The sequence below is a fragment of the Spea bombifrons genome, chromosome 1 (genome assembly GCF_027358695.1).
Source record: "Spea bombifrons isolate aSpeBom1 chromosome 1, aSpeBom1.2.pri, whole genome shotgun sequence".
Taxonomy (NCBI): Eukaryota; Metazoa; Chordata; class Amphibia; order Anura; family Pelobatidae; genus Spea; species Spea bombifrons.
The window spans coordinates 91,203,758-91,226,298 of NC_071087.1; the positions used below are offsets into that span (position 1 = coordinate 91,203,758).

At 42.6% G+C, this 22,541-nt stretch overlaps 1 protein-coding gene across 1 annotated transcript in view; it reads right to left on the reverse strand.

The window, feature by feature from the left end:
- Positions 1–13,898, reverse strand: part of FOCAD (focadhesin) — a 76,661-nt gene extending 62,763 nt beyond the window's left edge. The window contains exons 1-5 of the mRNA XM_053465880.1: positions 13,731–13,898; positions 11,972–12,040; positions 4,743–4,817; positions 3,204–3,358; positions 2,661–2,765 (exon numbers count right to left, since the gene is read on the reverse strand). Of these exons, the coding sequence (XP_053321855.1) occupies positions 2,661–2,765; positions 3,204–3,358; positions 4,743–4,817; positions 11,972–12,028 (392 nt within the window). The 5' untranslated portion in view covers positions 12,029–12,040; positions 13,731–13,898. The remainder of the gene's footprint in view (positions 1–2,660; positions 2,766–3,203; positions 3,359–4,742; positions 4,818–11,971; positions 12,041–13,730) is intronic.
- Between the last annotated feature and the right edge of the window lie 8,643 nt (positions 13,899–22,541).

Consider the following 22,541-nt stretch of genomic DNA (forward strand, 5'->3'; position numbering starts at 1 on the left):
AGCGTGGTGTGGCAGATGTGGGAGGCAGCGTGGCGTGGCAGATGTGGGAGGCAGCGTGGCGTGGCAGATGTGGGAGGCAGCGTGGTGTGGTATATGTGGGAGGCAGCGTGGTGTGGCAGATGTGGGAGGCAGCGTGGAGTGGCAGATGTGGGAGGCAGCGTGGAGTGGCAGATGTGGGAGGCAGCGTGGAGTGGCAGATGTGGGAGGCAGCGTGGTGTGGTATATGTGGGAGGCAGCGTGGTGTGGCAGATGTGGGAGGCAGCGTGGTGTGGCAGATGTGGGAGGCAGCGTGGAGTGGCAGATGTGGGAGGCAGCGTGGAGTGGCAGATGTGGGAGGCAGCGTGGAGTGGCAGATGTGGGAGGCAGCGTGGTGTGGTATATGTGGGAGGCAGCGTGGAGTGCTGTGGTAGGCAGCGTGGCATATGTGGGGGGGCAGCATGGCATGTCTGGGAGGCAGCGTAGCAAGCCTGGGCTCAAATGTGCATATATTGGGGGGCTGGTTGGGAAATAAAGACAAGAAATGTATAATCAAAGTTTTTTTATTCTGCTGTTTGTATTTAACATCATTTGTTTAGTAAATTATTTTAAATAAATGAAAAATTTACATTCATTTTTTTTATCCGATTAATCGATTAATCGAAAAAATAATCGGCCAACTAATCGATTATTAAAATAATCGTTAGTTGCAGCCCTAACCAATTTTAAAAAAACATATATTATTGCGTTAAAGTGTTTCAGTTCAGCAATTTATCTAAAACTGTGGGTCTCATTCTTTAACTCACCACACACCCACTGAAAAAGTTACTGTTTTTGATGATACACAATGACAAAATATAAAACATAAATGGAAAAAAAAATCCCATCAAAATGGCTGCCACTTACGAAGACAAGAGTGAAATCACTCGGCTAGAGCTGCCGAGAGCAGGAATTTAACTGCATGGAATTGGGGCCAATTCACCCGAGTCTCCACTCTTTGTCCAGCAGATAAAGCATTTCACATGGAGAAATGGGGCTACTCTTTGCAGGGGGAAGAAAAACAGTATGCAATAAAACGGCAGGGAAACAAAACGTTACACTTGATTACAGGCTTAGGGGAAGTTAACAGCGGGACCCTACTTGTGTGTTGTAAATTGGCCCAAGTGCTTGTGGACTGTCGTGCATGAGTTCAGAAAGCTGCTTGACCCGCAGAGGCCGTCTAGAATTCATTTACATTTATTCTATACAATAACAACGAACATTAAGCTGGTGTGAGTAGGTTATGATTTTGGGCTGTGATAAACACATAATGACCTTTAGAGGTAAGAGTGGCAGAAGAGGCCACTTTAGGTCATATTGCACAGTATCTGTATGTGTAGTCTCTCCATATGAATAGATGTTATACTGGCAAATGTCGTGTCACATTCTCTGCCATAATACAGCTTAATATTAGTTACCCATGAGTGCCTTGTCAATAACAATTTATTATACGGGGCAAGTTCTGATCTTCAGGCAGGAGAAGCTCAATGGGCTTGGCCAGGGGATGAAATGTTTCATTGTGTCCATGTTTTAGGACACAAATTATTGGCCTAATCTGTGGGGAAATCTAGCGTGGTCACAGATTCAGATTTGAGCACTTTCCTCCCCCAGGTTGTGGAGACATCTTTTTCACAGGGAAACTCATCAAACCCACAGTGTGCAACAGTGGTAAAAAAAAAAAAATAACTGTTTTTGTGAATTGTTATATTACTCAGTTTAAGAATGTTCTTTTTAGCCCATTTCATTTATTAAACTACACCTCAAAACTTTTATGTGATTGAAAGATTTTAACTTAATTAAAACAGTTACCTGCCTGTTACTTTGATACAAGAGACCTCTGAGGTCCCAAAAACTTTGGAGCAATAAAGTTACCGTATTGGCTCGAATATAGGCCGCACTTTTTCCCCCCACATGAAGTTCTTCATGCAAAATATTGCTCACTCTTGGTTCATTTGGCTTTTATATGCTCAATGCAGGCATGTTCCTTTTCTCCCTTTTTCGCATGAACACACACTGTGCCCCCGTTACTCCTTAATTCAGCCTACTTCCTGGTGCGTCTCCAGGATCCTACTTGCCTCCCTATAGAGTTACTCTTTCTTACTAAATAGTTCCCTTCCCATTATGTGTATTACATGTTAGAGTGCCTATGTAACATAAGGATGAGTGCAGTACATGAAGGACCCTAGTATTATCTTCAGGAAGAGAGGCTGACAATCTGTTCCACAATTCCAGCTCTATATTAGTTATGGTATTTACTTATAACTAGATTTACCATTACTTTTTGTTGAATGTACAAGAAGCTGCCATGAGCATGAGATGCAAAGCAGAGATTTCAGTTACACAGTGTATTTATATAAAATGAATGATAAGAGTCTTACGATCGTAGGGTACAAATGTAACATAATTAAGGGTACTTTGGAGGCCTCCTGTTATGGATAAGTCCTGGGGTGCACTGCCTATGGAGGTGGTTACTGCTGGTACTGTTACTACAGGCAAAAGCTAAACTACCGGGGATGTGCTTGCCTTCAGAAGGATCATTTTAATTAGCCACATCTCGAAATCAATGTACTTGGTGGATGAATGTTTTATGAGCCTTACAAATGTAATTATCACAGCCTCTTCTTCACCAACGTATCAAGACTTACCATACTGTATAAAGGCGGTTTGATTGGGGATCTCCACTTTCCACTGAATTCTTAGCTTGAATGTGTAGAAGTCGCCACACACATTTCACTAGGCCTTGTGTGTTTCTACAGAAAATATATATACACATAGATTAAAAATGTTCTCATATATATTGACTATAGATATTTATCTATTTTAGATTGTCTATGTTTGACAAAAGGTAAGAATCTCTGATTCAAAAATTCACTAAAATGCCTATTTTATTGAAAAGGCCTGTGAGTGCCTGCATTCTTGAACAGCTATTTGAATAGCACCAGGGCTATCAATTGGATTCATTTGTGGAAGGCTAAGTGCAAGCACCTTGGATATATATATATACATATATACACACACACACACACACACACACACACACACACACGGTGTTTCCTCAGGTTATCTTGGTCCAGTATCAATTTAGTTGAATGATTGAATGATCCAAATCATTTAAGTGTGACAATCAGGGGAAAATACTTTTTCACGGCACTGTAGTAGCTGATGGTAGAATAAAACAAATGTAATACCGTGCAGAAGGGAAAATGTTTAGGATTCCATTGAGGACATAGCTGAAGTCTGCATGACCCTGCTCAACCAGAGCCACCAATGCATCACAACAAGCTGTCCGTACAACCACATGGTCTGCACAGCACTTCTCCCAAAGGACATTTAGTGCAGGAGTCTGGAAGAAGAACAAGAAAGGGTTAAGAATTGGCAGTGTTTATATTTGCTGACCAAATGGTTTCAATAAAGCGAGACAAAATAAGCAGCCCGTCACAAATCAGAAGCATGCTGGAAGACCCAAGAAAGCCTAACATAATACTAAGAGTGTTTTCTATAAATCACTAGATTCAACTCATAAGTTATGTACAAGAGGGGGTTTACACGCACTTAATATATTAAGCATACCATCATGTTAATCCCGCTGCCCTGCCATCTTATGGAGCTCTACTAACAACACAAATACCATAAGTAACTTACAGTTCTATAGCGATAATAAACCATTACTGTGATCAGTGAAGTATTGTTGCAGACCTCATCTAAGGTTGCCACCATTTCTTCAAAAAGATCACAACAAATGCCAGGGCAACCTCACAGTTAAGTGCCAGTCCTTTGGCACTAAGCCCTGGTGAACCGTTTACTTTCTAGGTGCTGCTTCCTAACATCATCCAAGCAGAATCACAAGGTCCGCTCATGCGTACAATAATTCTTCTAACACATTCTCCAGGCTGAAACCTATTGGTACACTAATCAGACAAGCTTATATCAAATCATGAGAAGGAAAGGGAACTTAGCAACTGGACAGCGTTTCACAAAGACAATATTCTGTAATTGACATGGTTGCTTCTTATAAACAACAAAAAATTAACCTTACAAAAAAAAATTAAAAAAAACAGGGGAGGGGGCTCTAAAATCAGAACAAAGATCCCAAATAAAGTGTATGTCTGTTGAGTAGAGGTATGCCTAGAAAACGCTGCAGAGAAAATTACCAGCTAGCGTCATGCTGTCTGTCAGTGAAATGTGAGCTCTTGCTTACAGACACAAAAGGAAGCATTCGCTGGAGCGGGCCAGTGCAGTCCATGACCTTAAATGTGTCGTACATGCAGCGTGATGCCTGGACAGGCTTATCCAATTATACATCATTACCCAAGAAAGGCCTGGCTGGTAGTCCAAGGCATGCAGCTACGGCTGCCATGTTTTCAGACAAAAGCACAGCTCCCACAGTATTGATCAGGAGGTAGATGTTTACTTGCCTTCACATACAATAGTCCCTCTGTGCCAGCCCTATCGGCAGATGCAATTCCCATGTTTTCTTTTGGGGAGTTTTTTCAAAAGTTACATAAATTAATAAACAAGCGATCGGTTAATACAAAGAAGAGAAGTAACCTGAACCTTGGGAGTAATTTAAACCCCCATAAAATCCGGCTAGGTATTGGGAAATTTTATCATATAATGAATCTGGGCAAAGGTTGAATATGCCCCCTCAGAGAAAGTGGTCCATGGTTATTATTGTTATTATTGAGTACATGGAAGAGATTTTTTCATCTTTAACTTCCACCTCTTACCTGGTTTGACGACTGTTTGATCTTCTCTGCCGTACCTTTTTCTTTTAGCACAGAAGCAATGAGGTGGGCCACTGCCTGTTGAACACAAGAACACACCATCTGTGATCAAGTGGATCTGTCAGTTTTGTCAAATTCCACTTTTTACTATGTATCATCCAAAAAAGGTGTCAAATTATATTTATAAAATAGAAATCCAGTATCAGTGTCTTACAATTTCACCCTTTACACTGTCTGGAAAGCTATCTTATAAAGGGACGGACTACAACCACAAACAGCCTCATCAATAATAAGTGCATATTAAAGCACTTGGTAAGTACTTTAATGTGCATTTGTTACCTTAAAAAAAGGCACTTATCTGCAGAAGATGCTGCAGTGTCCCACCTCCAGCACTCAATGCCATTATTTGGTTTCCATAAGGAGCTATTTAAGAAAACTCTTGTAGTGGAAATACATGGGAACACTTTCTGTGCATGTCCCTCTAGAAATCTCATGCAAGCCAACTTGAAGTATACTATATGACCAGAAGTATGTGGACGCCTTACCATCACCTTTATGAGCTTGTGGAACATCCAATTCCAAAACCATGGGCATTAATATGGAGTCTCCCCTCCTTGCAGCTATGACAGCCTTCACTCTTCTGGGAAGGCTTTCTACAAGATGGATCATGTCTATAGGATTTTGTGCCCATTCACAGCCATTTGTGAGGTCAGGCACTGATGTTGGACAAGAATGCCTGCCTTGCAATTTTATCCAAAAGGTGTTCAGTGGGTTAAGTTCAAGGCTCCATGCAGGCCACTCTAGTGCCTCCAAACTCATCCAACCATGTATTTATGGACCTTGCTTTTTGCACCGGGGCAGTTATGCTGGAATAAGAAACAGCCTTCGCCAAACTGTTGTAAGTTGGAACAAAGATGGAAGGATAGCATTGTCCAAAATGTCTTGGTATGTTGAAGCATTAAGATTTCCCTTCACTGGAAGTAAGGGGCCCAGCCCAATCCTCAACTAACAGCCCCATACCATTATCTCTCCTCCAACAAGCGTTTCAGTTGGCACAATGCAGTCAAGAAGCTAACGTTTTCCTGGCATTCACCAAAACCAGATTTGCCCATCAGGCTGCCAAACAGAGAAGCTTGATTCATCACTCAACAGAACACGTTTCCACTGCTCCAGAACCCAGTGGCAGCGTGATTTACACCACTCCAACCCTTGGCGTTGTAACTGGTGATGTGAGGCTTGCATGCAGCTGCCTGGCCATGAAGCTCCCACTGCACAGGTTTTGTGCTGATATTAATGCCCGTGGAAGTTTCAGCTCTCTTCAGCTATGGAATCAGCAGAGCGTTGGTGACATTTATGCACCATGCGCCTCAGCACTCTGTGGCCATGCTCTGTGAGTTTGTGTGGTCTTCTGCTTCGTGGCTGGGTTGCTGCTGTCCCTCCACTTCCACTTCCCAATAATATCACTTACAGTTGACTGTGGAATATCTAGCAGGGATGAAATTCTGGGCCGGAATATGCTGCTGCCTACACATACTTGTTGGCAGGCAGGCGCTAAAATAGGAAATCTAATTTAAAACAAGGTACAAACATACAGCTAATAATGCAGTAACATAATTTAGCTTGCATAAGAATATAAATAAGCAAATTAAAGCAGCAGGGTAGTGCCCGCAATTGGCCTCCAATATAAATTTAACATGAAAATAGGGCTGCAGTGCTCCTTTAAGTAGAAAAACTGCTGAGTGTGCATCATCGAGGCTGAGCTGTTATTCCTAGATGGCGCAATAGAGATGGCTGCCTATGTGATTGATGTTATACAACCGTTTAGCAATAAGTGTGGCTGAAACACCTAAACCCAATAATTAAGAGGGGTGTCCACATACTCTTGGTCATATAATGGCGCTTTGGGTGCACAAGAAAAGGTTGGTTTAGAGAGCATTTGTAGGTGAAGGAATGGAAGGAAGTGAACTTCAGGACACAAAGTTAATTTATAATGCTGGCCTTGCAACATGCTGCTTCCATGAAAACGTCAAAACAATTATAATTATTGACAAGGAAAAAACACAAGCTGTCGGTAGTATAATAAATGGATTGACAAAAGTTACCACAAGATAAAAATATAAACAGAGAACGATCCTTTAAAATATGCAACTTACTTATGTTAATGTTCATCATTGTAACATCATGTATATTTACTAAACATGTGAATTTACATAGAAAAAAACCCCACATACAAATCACTCCACACTGTAACCACGAATGAAAATATAGTACACTGGCAAAACCCTAGCAATGTATGCCATTGGCTTTCGTGTAGAGTAATTTAATCATCAATCAATGAGAGATCTACTCTTCTGAGAGCCCGCAATGCCTTCATCTTGCCTTAAAGAGACATAACATTTCACGTAACATGTAGTTACCAAGCTTGATCTACAGCAATCCCTACAAACATCTGAAAATAGGTATGATATACTCCTAAATTGTAGTACACACTCACGCTCCAACCCAGATGTATGACTAATTGAGAAACGGACCAAATGGATCATTTTGATCGATGCGTTCACATACCACACTCTGAAGTTTCTTACCGATGATGTGAATTGCATTGTTTATTGTATTGGAATTTGATAAATAAATGCAGGAATATCTTATCTAATAACGCATGTAATATAATGAACATTAAATCACTGTCGAAATTATAGTGAATAAAGAGAGTCTGATTATACTAAAAGTATTCCAAAGTATCTTAACCCCTTAATGACAAAGCCCGTACATGTACGGGCTCAAAATGCATTGTTTTCAATGGGTTTAGGGACCGCCCATTGTCCTTAAGGGGTTAATACCTGGTCTGAAATTATTTGGATTACTGTAAGGAAAAAAAATTGAGAGTTTATAAATGAGATTGTAGTGGAGTAATTTGATTCTTAATAATATAACTTTAAAATAGTTTTACGTCCCCAAAACCACAGGATAACTATCGCTTATTGTATTTACCATATAAAAATAATTTCTTACTACATTTAAAGCAGTTAACATTGTTACACCATAAATATGCAGGGTATGTTAAACATTTAAGTGTTGCATTTTGGACGGTAACAGGATTAATGCCAGCATCTCCCATATATAGCAGGCTGTTGTTCTAAGCCCAATTCCCCTTATGTGGTCAGTGCTATTTAAAGGGATAGATAATACATATGTGTAATCCTAGAGCACATCTACCATTGGTTTGTCACGGCAGATTTACTTCTGCTTTAAAGACGGGACACCTGAAATAAATGATTCATTCGACAGATCTAATAAACTATTACTGCAACCACAGGAAAATGTAAGGCTAGTTTGAATTGTTATAACAATAATAATCAATATACTGTATTTATTCTGATTCAATTTGCCCCAGATTCACACTTTTGGAGACCTGGGATATTCTTCACTTTGTTCAGAAGGGCTGCATGACATCACTTATGTTCATCATCACTTTTGTAGGGGGACTTAAATACCTACTTTTTACTTTAACAAATAGGAAAATATATACAAGGTCTTTCTTAATAGTAGGAAGGTAAATTTAATTAAATATGCATCTAAACATGTATGTACCTTAAAATAAAAGAAAACCTGTTCATAATTCACAGATGGACTAAAAAAAGTTAGACTTTCTCCTATCGTGCATTAGTACAGGGTTCACGCAGAATACATGATCACTCATGTATAAAATCACTCATGATTTCATTTCCATTTTTCTTTTCATTTATGAAAGTCTGACAAGTAATCAAGCTTATTAAGTTGCACCATAATCATGTGTAGTGATTCATTACTCACAAGAGAAGCTTTCCAAACTTTCAGACTCTGTGCAATCTCAACGACAGCTTCTGCAACTTGCTTAGCTCAAGAAAACTTGGATCCCGTCATTTTCTCCTTAGTTAAGTAACCAGCAGAAGCTCAATGACCTTTAATGAACGTATTTAGATTTAAGACAACCACCCTGATAAGATTCTCTTCCAGTCCACTCCAAAAAGACTGAGCTAGCCCATCAACCTGTATGGTTAATGTGGGGAGACAAAAGCTTTTACACCCCCAATGTCACCAACTTACCCTGCGATATTTGAAAGCACAGTCAAATGCAGTGTCCCAAAGTAACTGCATGGCTATACCTATTAACTCCTTGATAAACACCACCATCCGCTAGTTATACATCACAAGTAATGCTGTTACTTTAAACCTTTTTCAAGCAAATGCCCTCATGGCCCGCAGCCTCCGACAATAGCCAGGAATTAAAGAACCCTCTCTGGCCTCCCTAAAGTATGCTATTGCAGATTAAAGAGCGCATTAAATAATGTGAAACTCTGGCATAATTTACTTTAGGCAATCATAAGCAAAAAAATGCAGAACAAAATAACATAGTAAGCTCCCCGTGCAGTTACTTGTTTCCAAAACACACCTAAATGAAGCTTTGTTACAACATGAGAGGATAATTTAATCATACAGCATCCCTTACTTGAACTAGGCTTTCATACTTCTAAAGCGTTTTAATGTCAACATCACTTTCCTTTCTGTTTTCCTTCCCCAAACGGCTAGGTATTTTTTACCTGCGTTATTTTCTTGATGTAAAAATGCCAGGAAAACTGCCACTGCATTTTCCTGCGTTTTGGCGTTTTTTCTGGCGTTTTAGCCTTTCTGTGGAAATTGCTTTTTTGACCTTATGCAGTTTTTCCAGCCTTTTCAAGTTAGACTTTTCACCCAGCTAAAAGGGATTAGGATAAATGGCAAGTATCTGCCCCCTACTGATGTCATTTCCTTGGTAGAGTTCTACTTAAACACGCCCCGGCGGACCCTTTTGCTCCTCTAGGAAGATTGGCCCCAAATGATGGTGCAAATTGTTTGCTTTGGTGTAAAATTCAATATGAACTTTGTTTTGTGTGAAACTGTTTGTTTCCAGCCTATTTCTCGTAGGACACACAGATACTGGGTCCATCCTCTGCATTGTAACTGTGGAAAAAAACGCCATAAAAAACGCCAAGGCAAAAAACCCACATGGCTTTTTCATGGCGTTTTTTTCTCTCCCATAGACTTCTATTGGAGAAAAACGCCAAGATTTCCTTGCAAAAAACGCAAGAGTGTCAACATGCTGCGATTTTGAAAAACTGCCACAGAGCCCCAAAAAGCCGTAAAACGCCAAAGAGGACTGAAAAAACGCCAAACAAAAAAACGCCAAGTGGATATGGCATTGTGTGATTTCCTACTGAAGAACAGCTAACATCTGGCCGCAGCATTTTTTCACTAATAAAACGCTGTGTGGCTGAATTGGCGTTATTATGGGTGTTTTTGCAAAAAATACCCAAGTGGAAACCTAGCCTAAGGGTGTTTCCTCCTTAGGTGACTCAAACCCTTGACGTATACACCTATTTTGGGGGCTGCCATTAGCCAACAAATAGCAGAGTCCCAGCGTGAATTCAAATGGGATTCCTTAACTTCAAAACTAGCTGATGCTTGGATTCAAAACAAGTTTCTCTGCGGCAAAGTTGGTTTTATTGTTCTTACAATAAGCTTGTATTGGGACCAATGTAGAAAACATTGATGATTTTTTTCTATGTCGATAAAGAGCCTGCTATGGCGTTTGTTGTGCTTTGTGAATGAATTCTTTTTGACAGCTTCAGCAGCGACCGTGACGTTTTTGTATTACATTTTTTACAGCAATCTGGCAACTTTAAAGTATGTTTCATATTTTAAATGTGTCGCTTCTGTGTCACTAGATGTGTCACTTCTGTTAAAGATGGAGCACAAAATAAAAAACGTATCTATACAGTCCCCCTGAAAAAGGATGGACCTCCTACATGATCTTCTAGTGTGTTAGTCCTTCAGATCCTCTGTATATAGCACATGCTCTATGGAGACACAAGCAGATCTAACGCAGCATCTGAAGAACGATTTAAACAAAGGTTTAAATTACACCAAGGCATTAACAGTTAAATTTAGAAAGGACCTGTCACGGACAAAATGTATATAAGGGGACACCTTTGAAAGCTAAAAACAGATGTTTCCCAAAGAAAAGATGATGTATACATAGTACACAGGGGGGGGGCATAGCATGAAAAGTAAAAGGAAATAATATGATCTGTTCTCCTTTCCACGAATTACTGTCAGCACCCTTTTTGAAGATATTTCATTATATACTTATTAATAACCTAACCCTGTCATGGACTCAGTAATATGACCAGACGTAAATACACAGATAAGAAATCCAATCAGTAAATCAAAGTGTCATCACCCAATGAATTATGCATTATACAGGGTCAGCTCAGCCCTTCTAGCTGCACAAACTTGCCAGTGGTAGCCCTTCATAATGAATAGTTGAGATCAGAACTGCAAACTGGCTTTAGTGAGCTGACCCGAATAAGTCTTGTGGTTTTCCTGGTGCAGTGTTGGCTGATGATTTCATTCTTCCGATCAGCAATACATTGAGATTCTTATCAATCTAGAACATTACACAACTGTGGAAAGTCAGCCAAGAAAATACAATTATTTCTTTATAAAAGGACTTAACGAGTTAAAATGCATTATTGGGGTTTTGTCTTCTTAACATATTCTGGAAATAAGTTAGTTCCTTGTCCTGAAATAAATGATGCTCAGTATTTGTTATACAGTGAAGTATGTTATGACTGGTTCTGACACACACGGCTGTATCATACTTTGTATCCTAACGGTAATGCCTCACACTGTCCAGCGGCGTTCCGGCTTCCAACAAGATGCTCATTCACTAATCTATAAATGCACACAATGACACACTGTGGGAAATATTGAATGTTACCCCATTACCCCAGCGAGAGGCCTTTCCATGTGAAGTGGCTATCCTGGCGTCTGTCCATAACGGTTGTGTCAATGTTAATGCCTTGGTTATTGTTGGAGACATACAAAGAGCATACAGTATCACTCTTGGATGAAGATGTCGGTCTTATAAGTGTTCCATTTGGCTTTGCCCCACCAGGCTCAATGGTTCATTAGCAGTTTGAGTCTTTTTTAGCCTTGAGTGCATGGACAGATGCCTGGAAGGACCAATCCTGAACCCTGCTGCTAAAAAGAGAAGTATCGGAAGCAAGGGAATGTGCACCCTTAATGCCTCGCACATAGTGATGCTCGCGGCGAATTAGCGGTGCTGCTTAGCAACAGGCAGAGAAAACATGGTCGTCTGACATAAGCACTGGCCCGTTAACACAAGAAGCGTATAGCACTGAAAACCATACCTGTGTCTGAATCAGGGAGTTGGGAAACTCTAATCTTTTCTTGAGGTCTTCCGACATCTTGTGCTAGAACTGAAAAAGAGTACAAAGATCATGAAGATCGCTTAGATCTGAGGATGGATACGCGGATTTAAACGCCAGTCCCGCTGACAGTTCATGCAAAAAGCTTGTTTTAAAGGTGTGGTCTGCCATTCCCATAAAAGCAGATCAAGCCTTAAACGCGAGCATAAGTATGCCTGTTAAGCAGAAACTATTAACACGCCCTTCACTACAAGGACTTATCTTAATGGAGCAGCAGGGTGTTTTCCCTTTTGTGCCACTGTAAGCAGTTATTTCAGCTGCGTGCCACAAAGGGGTTAAATAGCACGTATCGGCGTGGAGGCATCATGTAACCCCGACTCAGCCTGCTGTCCGTGTGAGGCAATGCAATCACATGGACCTGCTGTGACATCTACTCTCGGCTCTTAGGCAGGACCGGTGTGTTTAACAGCTGCTGGGATCCACGGGACGCACCGAAAAGCCTACGATCTACAGGAAACGTGAGTTACTTTCTGGGCACTGTGGACACGTTTCTATGCTGGCTTTCTCACTTTGTGATGTACGAACAGTATTTAAAACCGTATGGAAGCCTGTTTAAACCGCAGAGGAGAAGACATGTGTCACTTCTGACTCTCCTTACCCCAAGAGCTTGCAGGTTAGTAGAACATTTCAACTCCCACCAGAGTGAGCTTCTCGTGCGAGAAGTGGCCAGGACGCATAAAATTATAATTATAAAACAATAATAATAATGCACACATTACAGCTCAGCCTTCTCATATTAACTATGCATAGTGCGGGGCCAGCTCTGCCGTTGCTGCAGGAGAAACACACACTGAAGCCAGAAGGTTGAAATGTTCCACTCACCCGCAAATGTATGTGTTAGCACAAAGTGTTTTATCCAAAGAAAGGCACGCATTGGGACAAAATTCGCAAAAATCTATTTGGATTTATTTTCACAACAATTTCTCTGAATATCTATATACAGACGCTGTCTAAAACCTCGGAGCTCTGATACCTTTTGTCTTTCTATACATTCAAACCTGTCTTTAAACGGCGGCGGAACGCATCAAAATCAATCAAAACTAGATTAACACAGGGAGGAAAAGAATGTGAAACCTAAAACAAAGGTTATTTGGGGGGAAATTACTGCATATGATGCCATAAATTAACTAGCGTTGACCAATTTCATAATTTTAATATGCTATAGAGCAACTTCTATGCTAAAGCAGTAGCGGCATGCATTTAAAGTACACATTGTTTATATCGTAGATATATATTGTGTATATATATACGTGTTTCTGATCTCATGGGTAATTACATTGTATACATACAGGGCATATAACGCATATGTATATTGACGAGATTGCTCCAATCTCCTCCGCGATTGAATTAGACATTTGTCCCTTCTGTCAGTGTTGGCCCTTCATAATGAATAGTGAAGTGAATCACAACTCTCCTTTTAGTGAATAACGCCCGTTGATAACTCGTGTTCCGTAACGGGCCCTGAGCACTTTAGTGCAGACAGTAAGAGAACACACTACAGGCAGCAGCGAGGACGGAGAATACTCCGCATTCACCTGCATTATAGACAGAGCCTTCTCCCAACGCAGGCTACAGAGCAACCGAGCCTAGTGACTGCAGCACATGGCCTAGTGACAGGGACCAGGTCTCTGATGTCACAACGCAGCGCCCAACAGTTCGGGAAAGCAAAAAAAACTCTTACCTATAAAGCCACCTCAAGAAAGCGCCGGGAATGGGACCCTGCTGATGACGTCACAGGAAAACCATATCCCTATTGGCCACACATTTGGCCCGGGAGATAGAGTGGGCGGAGCTGTATTTGATCTGCCGGCTCAAGATGGCAAAGGGGGCGTTGCTGTGAGCGCTACTTGTCAGCGGATGAGAGCCGTGGTGAGCATGCGCAGTGGTGTGTGCGAGCTGCTTGTTTAGCGCTGCTCTTACGGTGCCCAGCACACGGTAATGTCCCCTACATGCCCGAAAGCCTTACACTGGATCTCTGGTATGTGTCTCGCCTTTGGTACTTTCGAGGGTTAATGCATTGTAATATAATGCAGGCGATTTGACACATAGCCACGTAAATCAATGAGATATATCGAATCAAACACGACACCTTCAACCATCAGCAAGTCTTATACATTCTGAGTGGAAATAAACATCAGCGATATGTATAGCTCTGACAAAGAAGAGATAGATTTACAGGAGGGTGGTAGTGAGTGAAGCAGCCTCCCAGCAGAAGTGGTAGAGGTTAATGCAGTGTAGGAATGAAGCATGCCTCCTATAGGCATAAGGCTTTCCTGAATTTAAGGCGAGACCTTAAAGCTGTATGCTAGATATTGTGTGTGTCACCGATACATTTACTGCTGTATAATTCCACTAGAATCATGGGTAGTTTCTACCGCTTTTGCCCATTTTCATTAGAATTTAGTTTGCTTTGCAAAATGAGGAGACATCGTGAGTGTAAGGTATTTAGAATATTATCACACGTTCCTATATCCCTGCCGGTTATCTTCAGATAACGTCAGAGTGCACGCGCTCCTTTATTTCATTTATTCTTGTTACAAATCTCCATATCGCCCAGAGACTCTTATTGTTTCATCCTTGTATGATTTTCAGACTTTTGGTCATTCTAAGCCACCAGAGGCTACTCTCGGCTCTAAATAATGCCGTTCAAATCAATACAGGGAGCGTTCTCCTCACCCATAGAATCGCACATTATACAGGGCCAGCTCAGCCCTTCTTGATGGAGATAGCTGCCAGTGTTGTGAAGTGAGAGAGTTCAAACTACAACATCCCGTTTAGCGAATAAACCCCAATGAGTTACATAGGGCTGGTTCCCTGCCTGTTTTTCCTGGTTAGTTCCCCGAAGGGCCGGACGTTTCATTGCGGACTGGCTGCATTGAGGTTTCAATGCTTTTCATTCTCGCTCCAGAATGCTGAACGCCCTATCAGTATCCCCCACGGCTTATAGACAGACCGTAAACATGTCCTACAGCAGTCTGATTTCTCTCTCCCATCCTTCCTTGGCTCATCTCTGAAGCCTTTGCCCTGAGCGCACTCTCAAAACCACATGCATCCATTCCCCGTGAAACAATACGGGTGACCGACGAGATGAAAACACATTCGGCCGCATACGCCTAGAAGATGACTTCCGTGAAGACGTTATAAACGTGGCTCGGGTCACCGAGATGTAGCGCTGACATCGCAGAAGCATGAGCAGACCCAACTGCACATAAATTCAATAATAGATTTGTTATTGATGTAATGCGAATTAAAATTTGACTTCTAATATTGCTAAAAGAGACTGCTGCCTTTCCTTCAATATTTAAAATCTATTTCTTCTAATCTTTTTATTTCCAAATTTTTCCCCCAAATCCTTGTTCAGTGACACCCCCCCCTTTGCTGCAGCTCTCATAGGCGTCATATGATTTTGATGGACCATTACCAGCCGACTTTGCTCTCCAGCGGCTCTAATTTGCGTCGTTTCTTCCTTTTGAAGAATGATAAATGGAAATTTATGGAAACTCTACTTTTTTCCCCTTCTACCTATTAGAATCACTGCTACTTTGGAAGCTTTTCTTTGTCAAGGTCAGTTAAGGACACCAGTAAAAGATTTGTGCCCTCTGCTGGTAGAAAGAAATACCTTGGGGGGGGAGTTGCAATGCTTCCAAAAACACTGGTAGACCCCACGATATCCCTGCTTTGGCATAGGTGACACAAACACAACTGTGTTTATTCACTAAGAGGAGAGTTTGCGTTTCCAACTACTACGCTTGACTATTTATTATTAAGGTCCAACCCCAGGGGACTTGGCATTAACGGAGAGCTTGGCTGGCTTATATATATTTCTTCACCCCTTACACATAGAATTATACATTATACAGGGCTAGTGCAGCCCTTTGCTGGAAATCCCGGCTAACATGGGCTCTTTATAATGAGTAGTGAAGTGAGAAGGTTAAAACAACAATGCCCTTTTTAACCCCAATAACTGAACCAGGGATGCAAAGTAAGGACTTTCCCTAAACCGTCACCATTTCCAATGTACTCTACAACACAAGCTTTGAAATATCTGAGTATATTTGACATTATCGCTCAAGCTGTACTTGAGGTCATCAGGTCATAAAGTTGGACCTCCCAAATTCATAGCATGCGGAGTTCCCTGTTATCTACTGTGGGCAATAGCAGCAATTCTGGTGCAATCACCATGGGAACCAATGCACTTTTCTTCTTTTCTACAGAAAATCTTATAGAAAAGTGCTGCACACCTAGATGTTAATGTCCATTGGCCGCTATTTGGGAGGGTAATGGGATCAGGCACCATGATGGAAGGAGCCGCTTTCTACAAATGTATTCATTGATCTGGTAGTTATCAATGTGCAAGCCAGACATTTAAATAACACCTACTAATTACGCCTTCATTATCTAATCATAGCTTTCAAGGTGCGACATACCATTACTTAAGCTATGGTGTAGAGGACTGCATTGGGAGGCGGGTCCCGCGAGTCCCGCGGGACCCGCCAAAGAACTTGCGGGCACGGGCGGTTTTTCAGCTATTGCGGGCGGGAGCGGGCGGTCAGCCAGCGTACCTGCGGGTCCCGGTAATCCCGCGCAGTCCCGCAAGGCTGCCTTCTCGCTGCTCCCTCACAGCGGCACTTCTCTTGTTCTGCCCAGGAACACAGCGGAGTCATCAAATGACTCTGCTCCGTTCCTGCGGGAAAAGAAAAGAGACCTTCTGTGAGAGTAACCTGAAGGCAGCCTTGAGTGCGCGGGAAATCTGCAATTCTGATAAGGCAGTGAAAGAGTTTGTATTAACCAGTATGTATGATTTAGGGAATAGATCAATGGATGTTTGTGAATGACTTCTGCTGGGGCTTCTATGATGGGGGAGAGTGGCACACCAGGGGGCATAGTGGCATATTGGGGGCACAGTGGGTTATCTGGAGATATATGCATAACTGGGGGCACAGTGTCATATCAATGGTTGGAGTGGCATATCATGGGCACAGTGGCATATAAGTGTCTATAAGGCATAACTGGGGGCACAGTGGCATATCAGGGGTTGGAGTGGCATATCAGGGGGTATGTGGCATATCATGGGCACAGTGGCATATAAGAGTCTATAAGGTGCACCAGGGGGCTATAGGGCACTCCAGGGGGGACAGCACAGTGGCATATGTGGAGATATAAGGCATAACTGGGGGCACAGTGGCATATTAGGGGTTGGAGTGGCATATCATGGGCACAGTGGCATATAAGTGTCTATAAGGCATAACTGGGGGCACAGTGGCGTATCAGGTGTTGGAGTGGCATATCAGGGGGTACATGGCATATCATGGGCACAGTGGCATATCTGGGGGGTATAAGGCAAATCTAGGGGGCAGAGTGGCATATAGGGGGATATAAGGCATATCTGGTGTAGAAAGTGGCATATAGGGAAATATAAGGCATATCTGGGGGGCAGAGTGGCAAGCCTGGGGTCAGATATGCATAACTGGGGGGCAGGTTGGCAAATAAGAAAAATAAAAACAAGAAATACGTTTTTCTCAATTATACTTTTTATTAAATATGAAAACATAGTTTCCTTATCAATTAATATTTACTAGTAAAACTTTTTTTAGGTATTAAAACCTAGTTTGAGTGGGCAGGATAGGAAACATATGTTGCGGGAGCGGGCGGGAGTGGACAAACAATCAGCGGGAGCGGCCGGGATTGGACAAAAAATCAGCGGGAGCGGGCGGGATTGGACAAAAAATCAACGGGAGCGGGCGGGATTGGGCAAAAAATCAGCGGGAGCGGGCGGGAGCGGGATTAAAAAAGCAGTCCCGCGCAGGGCTCTACTATGGTGGGTAAAGGTGATGGAAAACCCTTCCACTAAAATTTAGGGGTATGTAGAAGCATCATTAAACACTCATCTACAGACACCAGACAAGCCAGAAATCTCATGGTGCTGCCACAACCACAAGGGATTCTGGGTAGGCACATGCAAATAAGGTCAACAAATATCACCTTTGCCTCTATATCCACTTTATACATGGATCCCTTGAAAGTAATTGCCCGCTGTACAAGACAGCCTTTAGACAAAACTCGGGAAGAGGTGCAAATTAAGGTGCGACATAAACAGATAAAACCAATCACAACATCGTGTAGGAGCTGAATAGTTCCATAATTACTGACCGATAATATTACGCACAGATTGCACAAAGTGTTTTGTTTTAATTTACAGAAAATGTAGCAGCGAGGGCAGCAGTGACTGTTTTATTAAGGAGTAGTCGTGACAGGGGTCCATTTACAATGTGAGAGGTATCACAGAGCAGCCCCCTCTGCCCTCCTGAACGGCCCTCATTTGATGATAAGGGACGTATCCGCTAAGGGGAGAGTCGTGATTTCAACTCCCTCGCTTCACCATCCGTTATGAAAGTCCGACCCCAGTGATCTTCTGCTTGGGTGGTCTTGTATAATGTATAATGGGATCCATGAGATTTCCCCAAATGTCTTCTCGCGTATTAAATTAAGCATTATGCAGGGCCAGCTATTAAATAGCGAATGAAGGAGTGACAGACTGTAAAGTATTCCAGATTGTTTTATAGCACTGTGGTTACTGTGCTACTGGTTTCCTTAAGGTAATGAATTGTGATTCCAAATGCCCGTCTACTTGTAAATGCCCAATGACGCGAAAGATGTGTGCAAAATGTGGGATATATCCCATGTAGTAACTTGCTGCAGGGGAGCTTATTTAAGCTTTGCTGTTTGGGCTGAACACGTTTGGATTTAGATTCTGGAGAAATGCATCCTACTGCAACCGGAGTTGCAATGCAACAATATGCGTATTATTATACTAGTTCCTGTTCTCCGCTAGAAAATAAAGCGTAATAAATGTGGTGGGTCCTACTAGTCACCTTTTAGATATACAGCAGTAGGCTTCTAGGGATGGTCAGCCTGTGGACCCAAGCCACACCCCAAAAGCTGACCCTCTCCTATGATGTGGAATTACGCGGGTCACAAGATGTCACTGTACACCCACCTCTGCCTTCTTCAGGACCATGGTGAGCAAACTACCGTATCCCTCTGGATTGTTTCTCCAGGGAATTGCTTGTATGGCATCATCCAAAGACCACAGTTGGTATACTTTACATACGCTAAGGACACATGTCATAGGATGCATAATGCATTTAGAGAGAAAAAAAAACATTGTGGCATCTGGAATATTTTATTTGATGAAAAACCCATCTAAAGATCTGCGTTCTGTAATTGTAACATTGGATACTACGAGGATTATTTCAGTGCTTGACTTGACGGTGCAATTTCAGTATTTAAAGGGACAGTCCAGCCATCATATGCACAGAAGTCCCTTTATATCGTTGCGACGTCCCCCTGGAAATGCATGGGGGATTCTGCAGCATTCCCCCCCATATGCATTTGCCCCCCACCTCAGCTATTTTCCATGCAGGAGATATGATCGGCCGTACATTTCCCTGCATGTGATATACTCTCTAGCGCAGGCAAACGTCTATCTAGAACTCTGATGAGATTTCGAAGAAGAAGGTGGCTGCAGAGGTAAATGCTTTCCTTTTCTCACAGAGAATGTGAAATATTTGTTCTTCTTCAGTAGAGGTGTCAGGGATATTAAACTACGCCTTTAAAATAAGCACTTCTGAGCTGGGGGAATTCATCGCTTGTAGGCACGTACAATTGTTGTCAAAAAAAAACATCCAGTCCAGCTTTTTTGTAGTTATGTTTTTTACTTGCACTTTTAGGCTGTAATGGTAGTGTGGATATGAAACAATAGCAATGTGGCAGATCACATTGCCACACATATGTTACTGCCAACACTTGGGAGTGTTAGGTTCCTAGGATTGGGAAATATCAGAAGCACGTAGCAGTTCTGCAGGGGCCTGGTACCCAGTATCTTGGTCTGATCGCCTCCTCATTACTTTATGATCGGACTATTACGATGAGGGGATCACTCAGGGATCAGTAAGGCTAGGTCCCTTTTAACTTTGAAGCTAGATTCCATCTGCAGTTCCATTTGGCTGTGGTCAACAAAAGCAGGTAACATGTCTTGGTCTTTGAATGGCAAAGCATGTCCCATGCATGTTGTCGGCCACAGACAGGGATGTTGAGGTCTAGAAGGAAGTGATGGTTTACAGCGTTTATTACTAAGCTGTGGCTGGAATCGGTAAACATAAGAGAAAAGTGAGGAAGCCAAAGCACACATACAGGAAACAATTCATGATTCCAAGGGTGGAGGTCACAAAGACAAAGAAGGACAAATTAATTACCCTCGTAAGCAGGGTTATGATTTAGAAAAAGCGGTGTATGGCTACATGAGTGTGTCCAGCCTGCAGGGAGTGGATTCTGTGGCAATGGTGTCTTTAGATTGGGTGCTCCCTTTTGTTGATGAGCACTAAAGCATCACTACTAATTCGGTTCCTTCGTCCACTAGTCCAGAATGTTTTTAAAGGTCCGATGAAAGAGAGATAATTGCAATTAAGGCAACAAATCAACCCCTTCCTTTGTCCAAAGCTACAGAGCAATGAGTACATATGTGACGCACCTAAAGAAAACAGTAAGGTGCCTTTATAATACTTGATTGGAAGATCATAAACATTATATAGCGATGATAAGGAGAGCGAGCAGGTTTCCGGCATCTCCTCACCTCACTAGTCACCCAGAGATCTGGCCACTTGTCGGGATAACATGAAAGCCTTCATTGATTTGGAGTTACAGACCGCTGCTGTGACGTGAGCAGTCCAGGGTGGAAACTGTTAATAGCGGACTCAAAAATAAGTTATAGACAGAGTAAGTTTAAGTATTGTTTCCATGTTCTAATTGCATCTATCCTGCACTTTTAAGCTTGCAAGGATTCCAAGAAAGAAAGAAAGAAAGAAAGAAAGGGTTCAGTAGAAAAAGTGATGGGATCTCGAAGCATCCTCAGGCATATTTCCGTGTGTGCCTGCATGGCATGTCTAAATCTGGTGGAGTGGCCAAAAACAAAAGGCAATGGCTATGACTTGTACTCATGTTGCAGTTTCCATGTCTGCAGTACAGATAATGCCTGGAACACATTAGCAGGGATTTCTAGCACAGTATTTTTATATGGCCTCAGACAGAGTTATTCACTAAGAACTCTGCACACCACGGGCAAAACATAATCATTCAAGGGTTTTAAAAGGTGACAAGTATCATACATGAACATGTGCACTGTGCTATACGTCATGGAATCGTCATGAGAAGTAACAAATATTACAAGCTTGTACCAATCCTTCATTCGAGGAGAAGCTGTCTCAGACAGGGTTGTCATGCTGCATAGTGAAGCGAGGTTTGTCTATTCACTAAAGAGAGAGTTTGTTTGTGTATTCACTAAAGAGGAGTCCATGACTTCACTATACATTATGAAGGTTCAACCCTCAGCGAGCGTCTGCTGCAGGCTGTCCACGTATAATGTGGTACAGGGTCAACTCAGCCCTTCATGATATTAATATTAAAGAAAGAGGATTTGCAACCACAACTCGCCATTTAGTGAATACAGCGCAGGATGTTGAAACTGCAGGTCTCCCGCAAACTCCCAGGTCAGTGTATAAACCCGTTACCCAGCGGCGGGAGCCCAGCATGCTGACCCCCACTACTACTACATTTCTAGAAATGTCACCAACACACCTACGCTTCCTGTTTGGGCTCCCAGCCCTTTACCGACTTTGTGTTTTGGGGTGTTCTTGCTAGATTCCTCTCACTTTCCCCCAGTTCATCCTTTCTTCCATGTTCCCCTCCCTACTTGCCAGGCTTCCTTTCTCCTCTCACCTTTCCCAGCCCAGCACCTCATTGCAACCGGCTTTTGAACCCGTCTACATCTATAATTCCAGTTTCTCAGAGCCCCCCCCCATTTTTTTTTATTCTTTCCCCTCCTCTCTTTCAAACCCTCCCTCCCTCTTCTCTCCAGCACTGTGTTATGTCTGGGTGCCAGGCTGTCGCCGCAGTGCGCATGCGCCAAAGCCCCTGCAGTTACCGGGCTCCGTGTAATGAGACAGAGAGGCAGACATACAGGGGAGGAAGAGCAGAGCGAGCCTTAGCCATGCCTGCCGCTTCTGCTTCCATCTCCCACCTCCTCCTCCCTCCCTCTTGGTGAGAGCAGCACAAATACAACTTAAGGAGGAGGAATAAGAGGCTGCCCCATCCCCTAGGCATGGCCAGCTCAGTGAGTCGAGGGGGTGGAACTAACCCGTCTCCTTAATGCAGCCTTCTGCAGACTGCCTCAGCCTGCAGCCACAGCACTGCTATTTATGTACTACCGCTGCTCGCATCAACCTGGGCTCGCAGGCAGCGCTGCTTTCCCTTTCCCCCATTCGCGATCGCTGCCAAAGGACAGTTGGCACGTATTGATAACAGGGGGGCTCACGCACTGGACGGCAGGGGGAATGAATGCCAAGGTAGATGGACATATGGATCGGCAGGCGATGCCGGGGCACACACTGGATTGAGGACATCATAAGGTTAAAGTGGAATTGGCCTTTTTTGGACC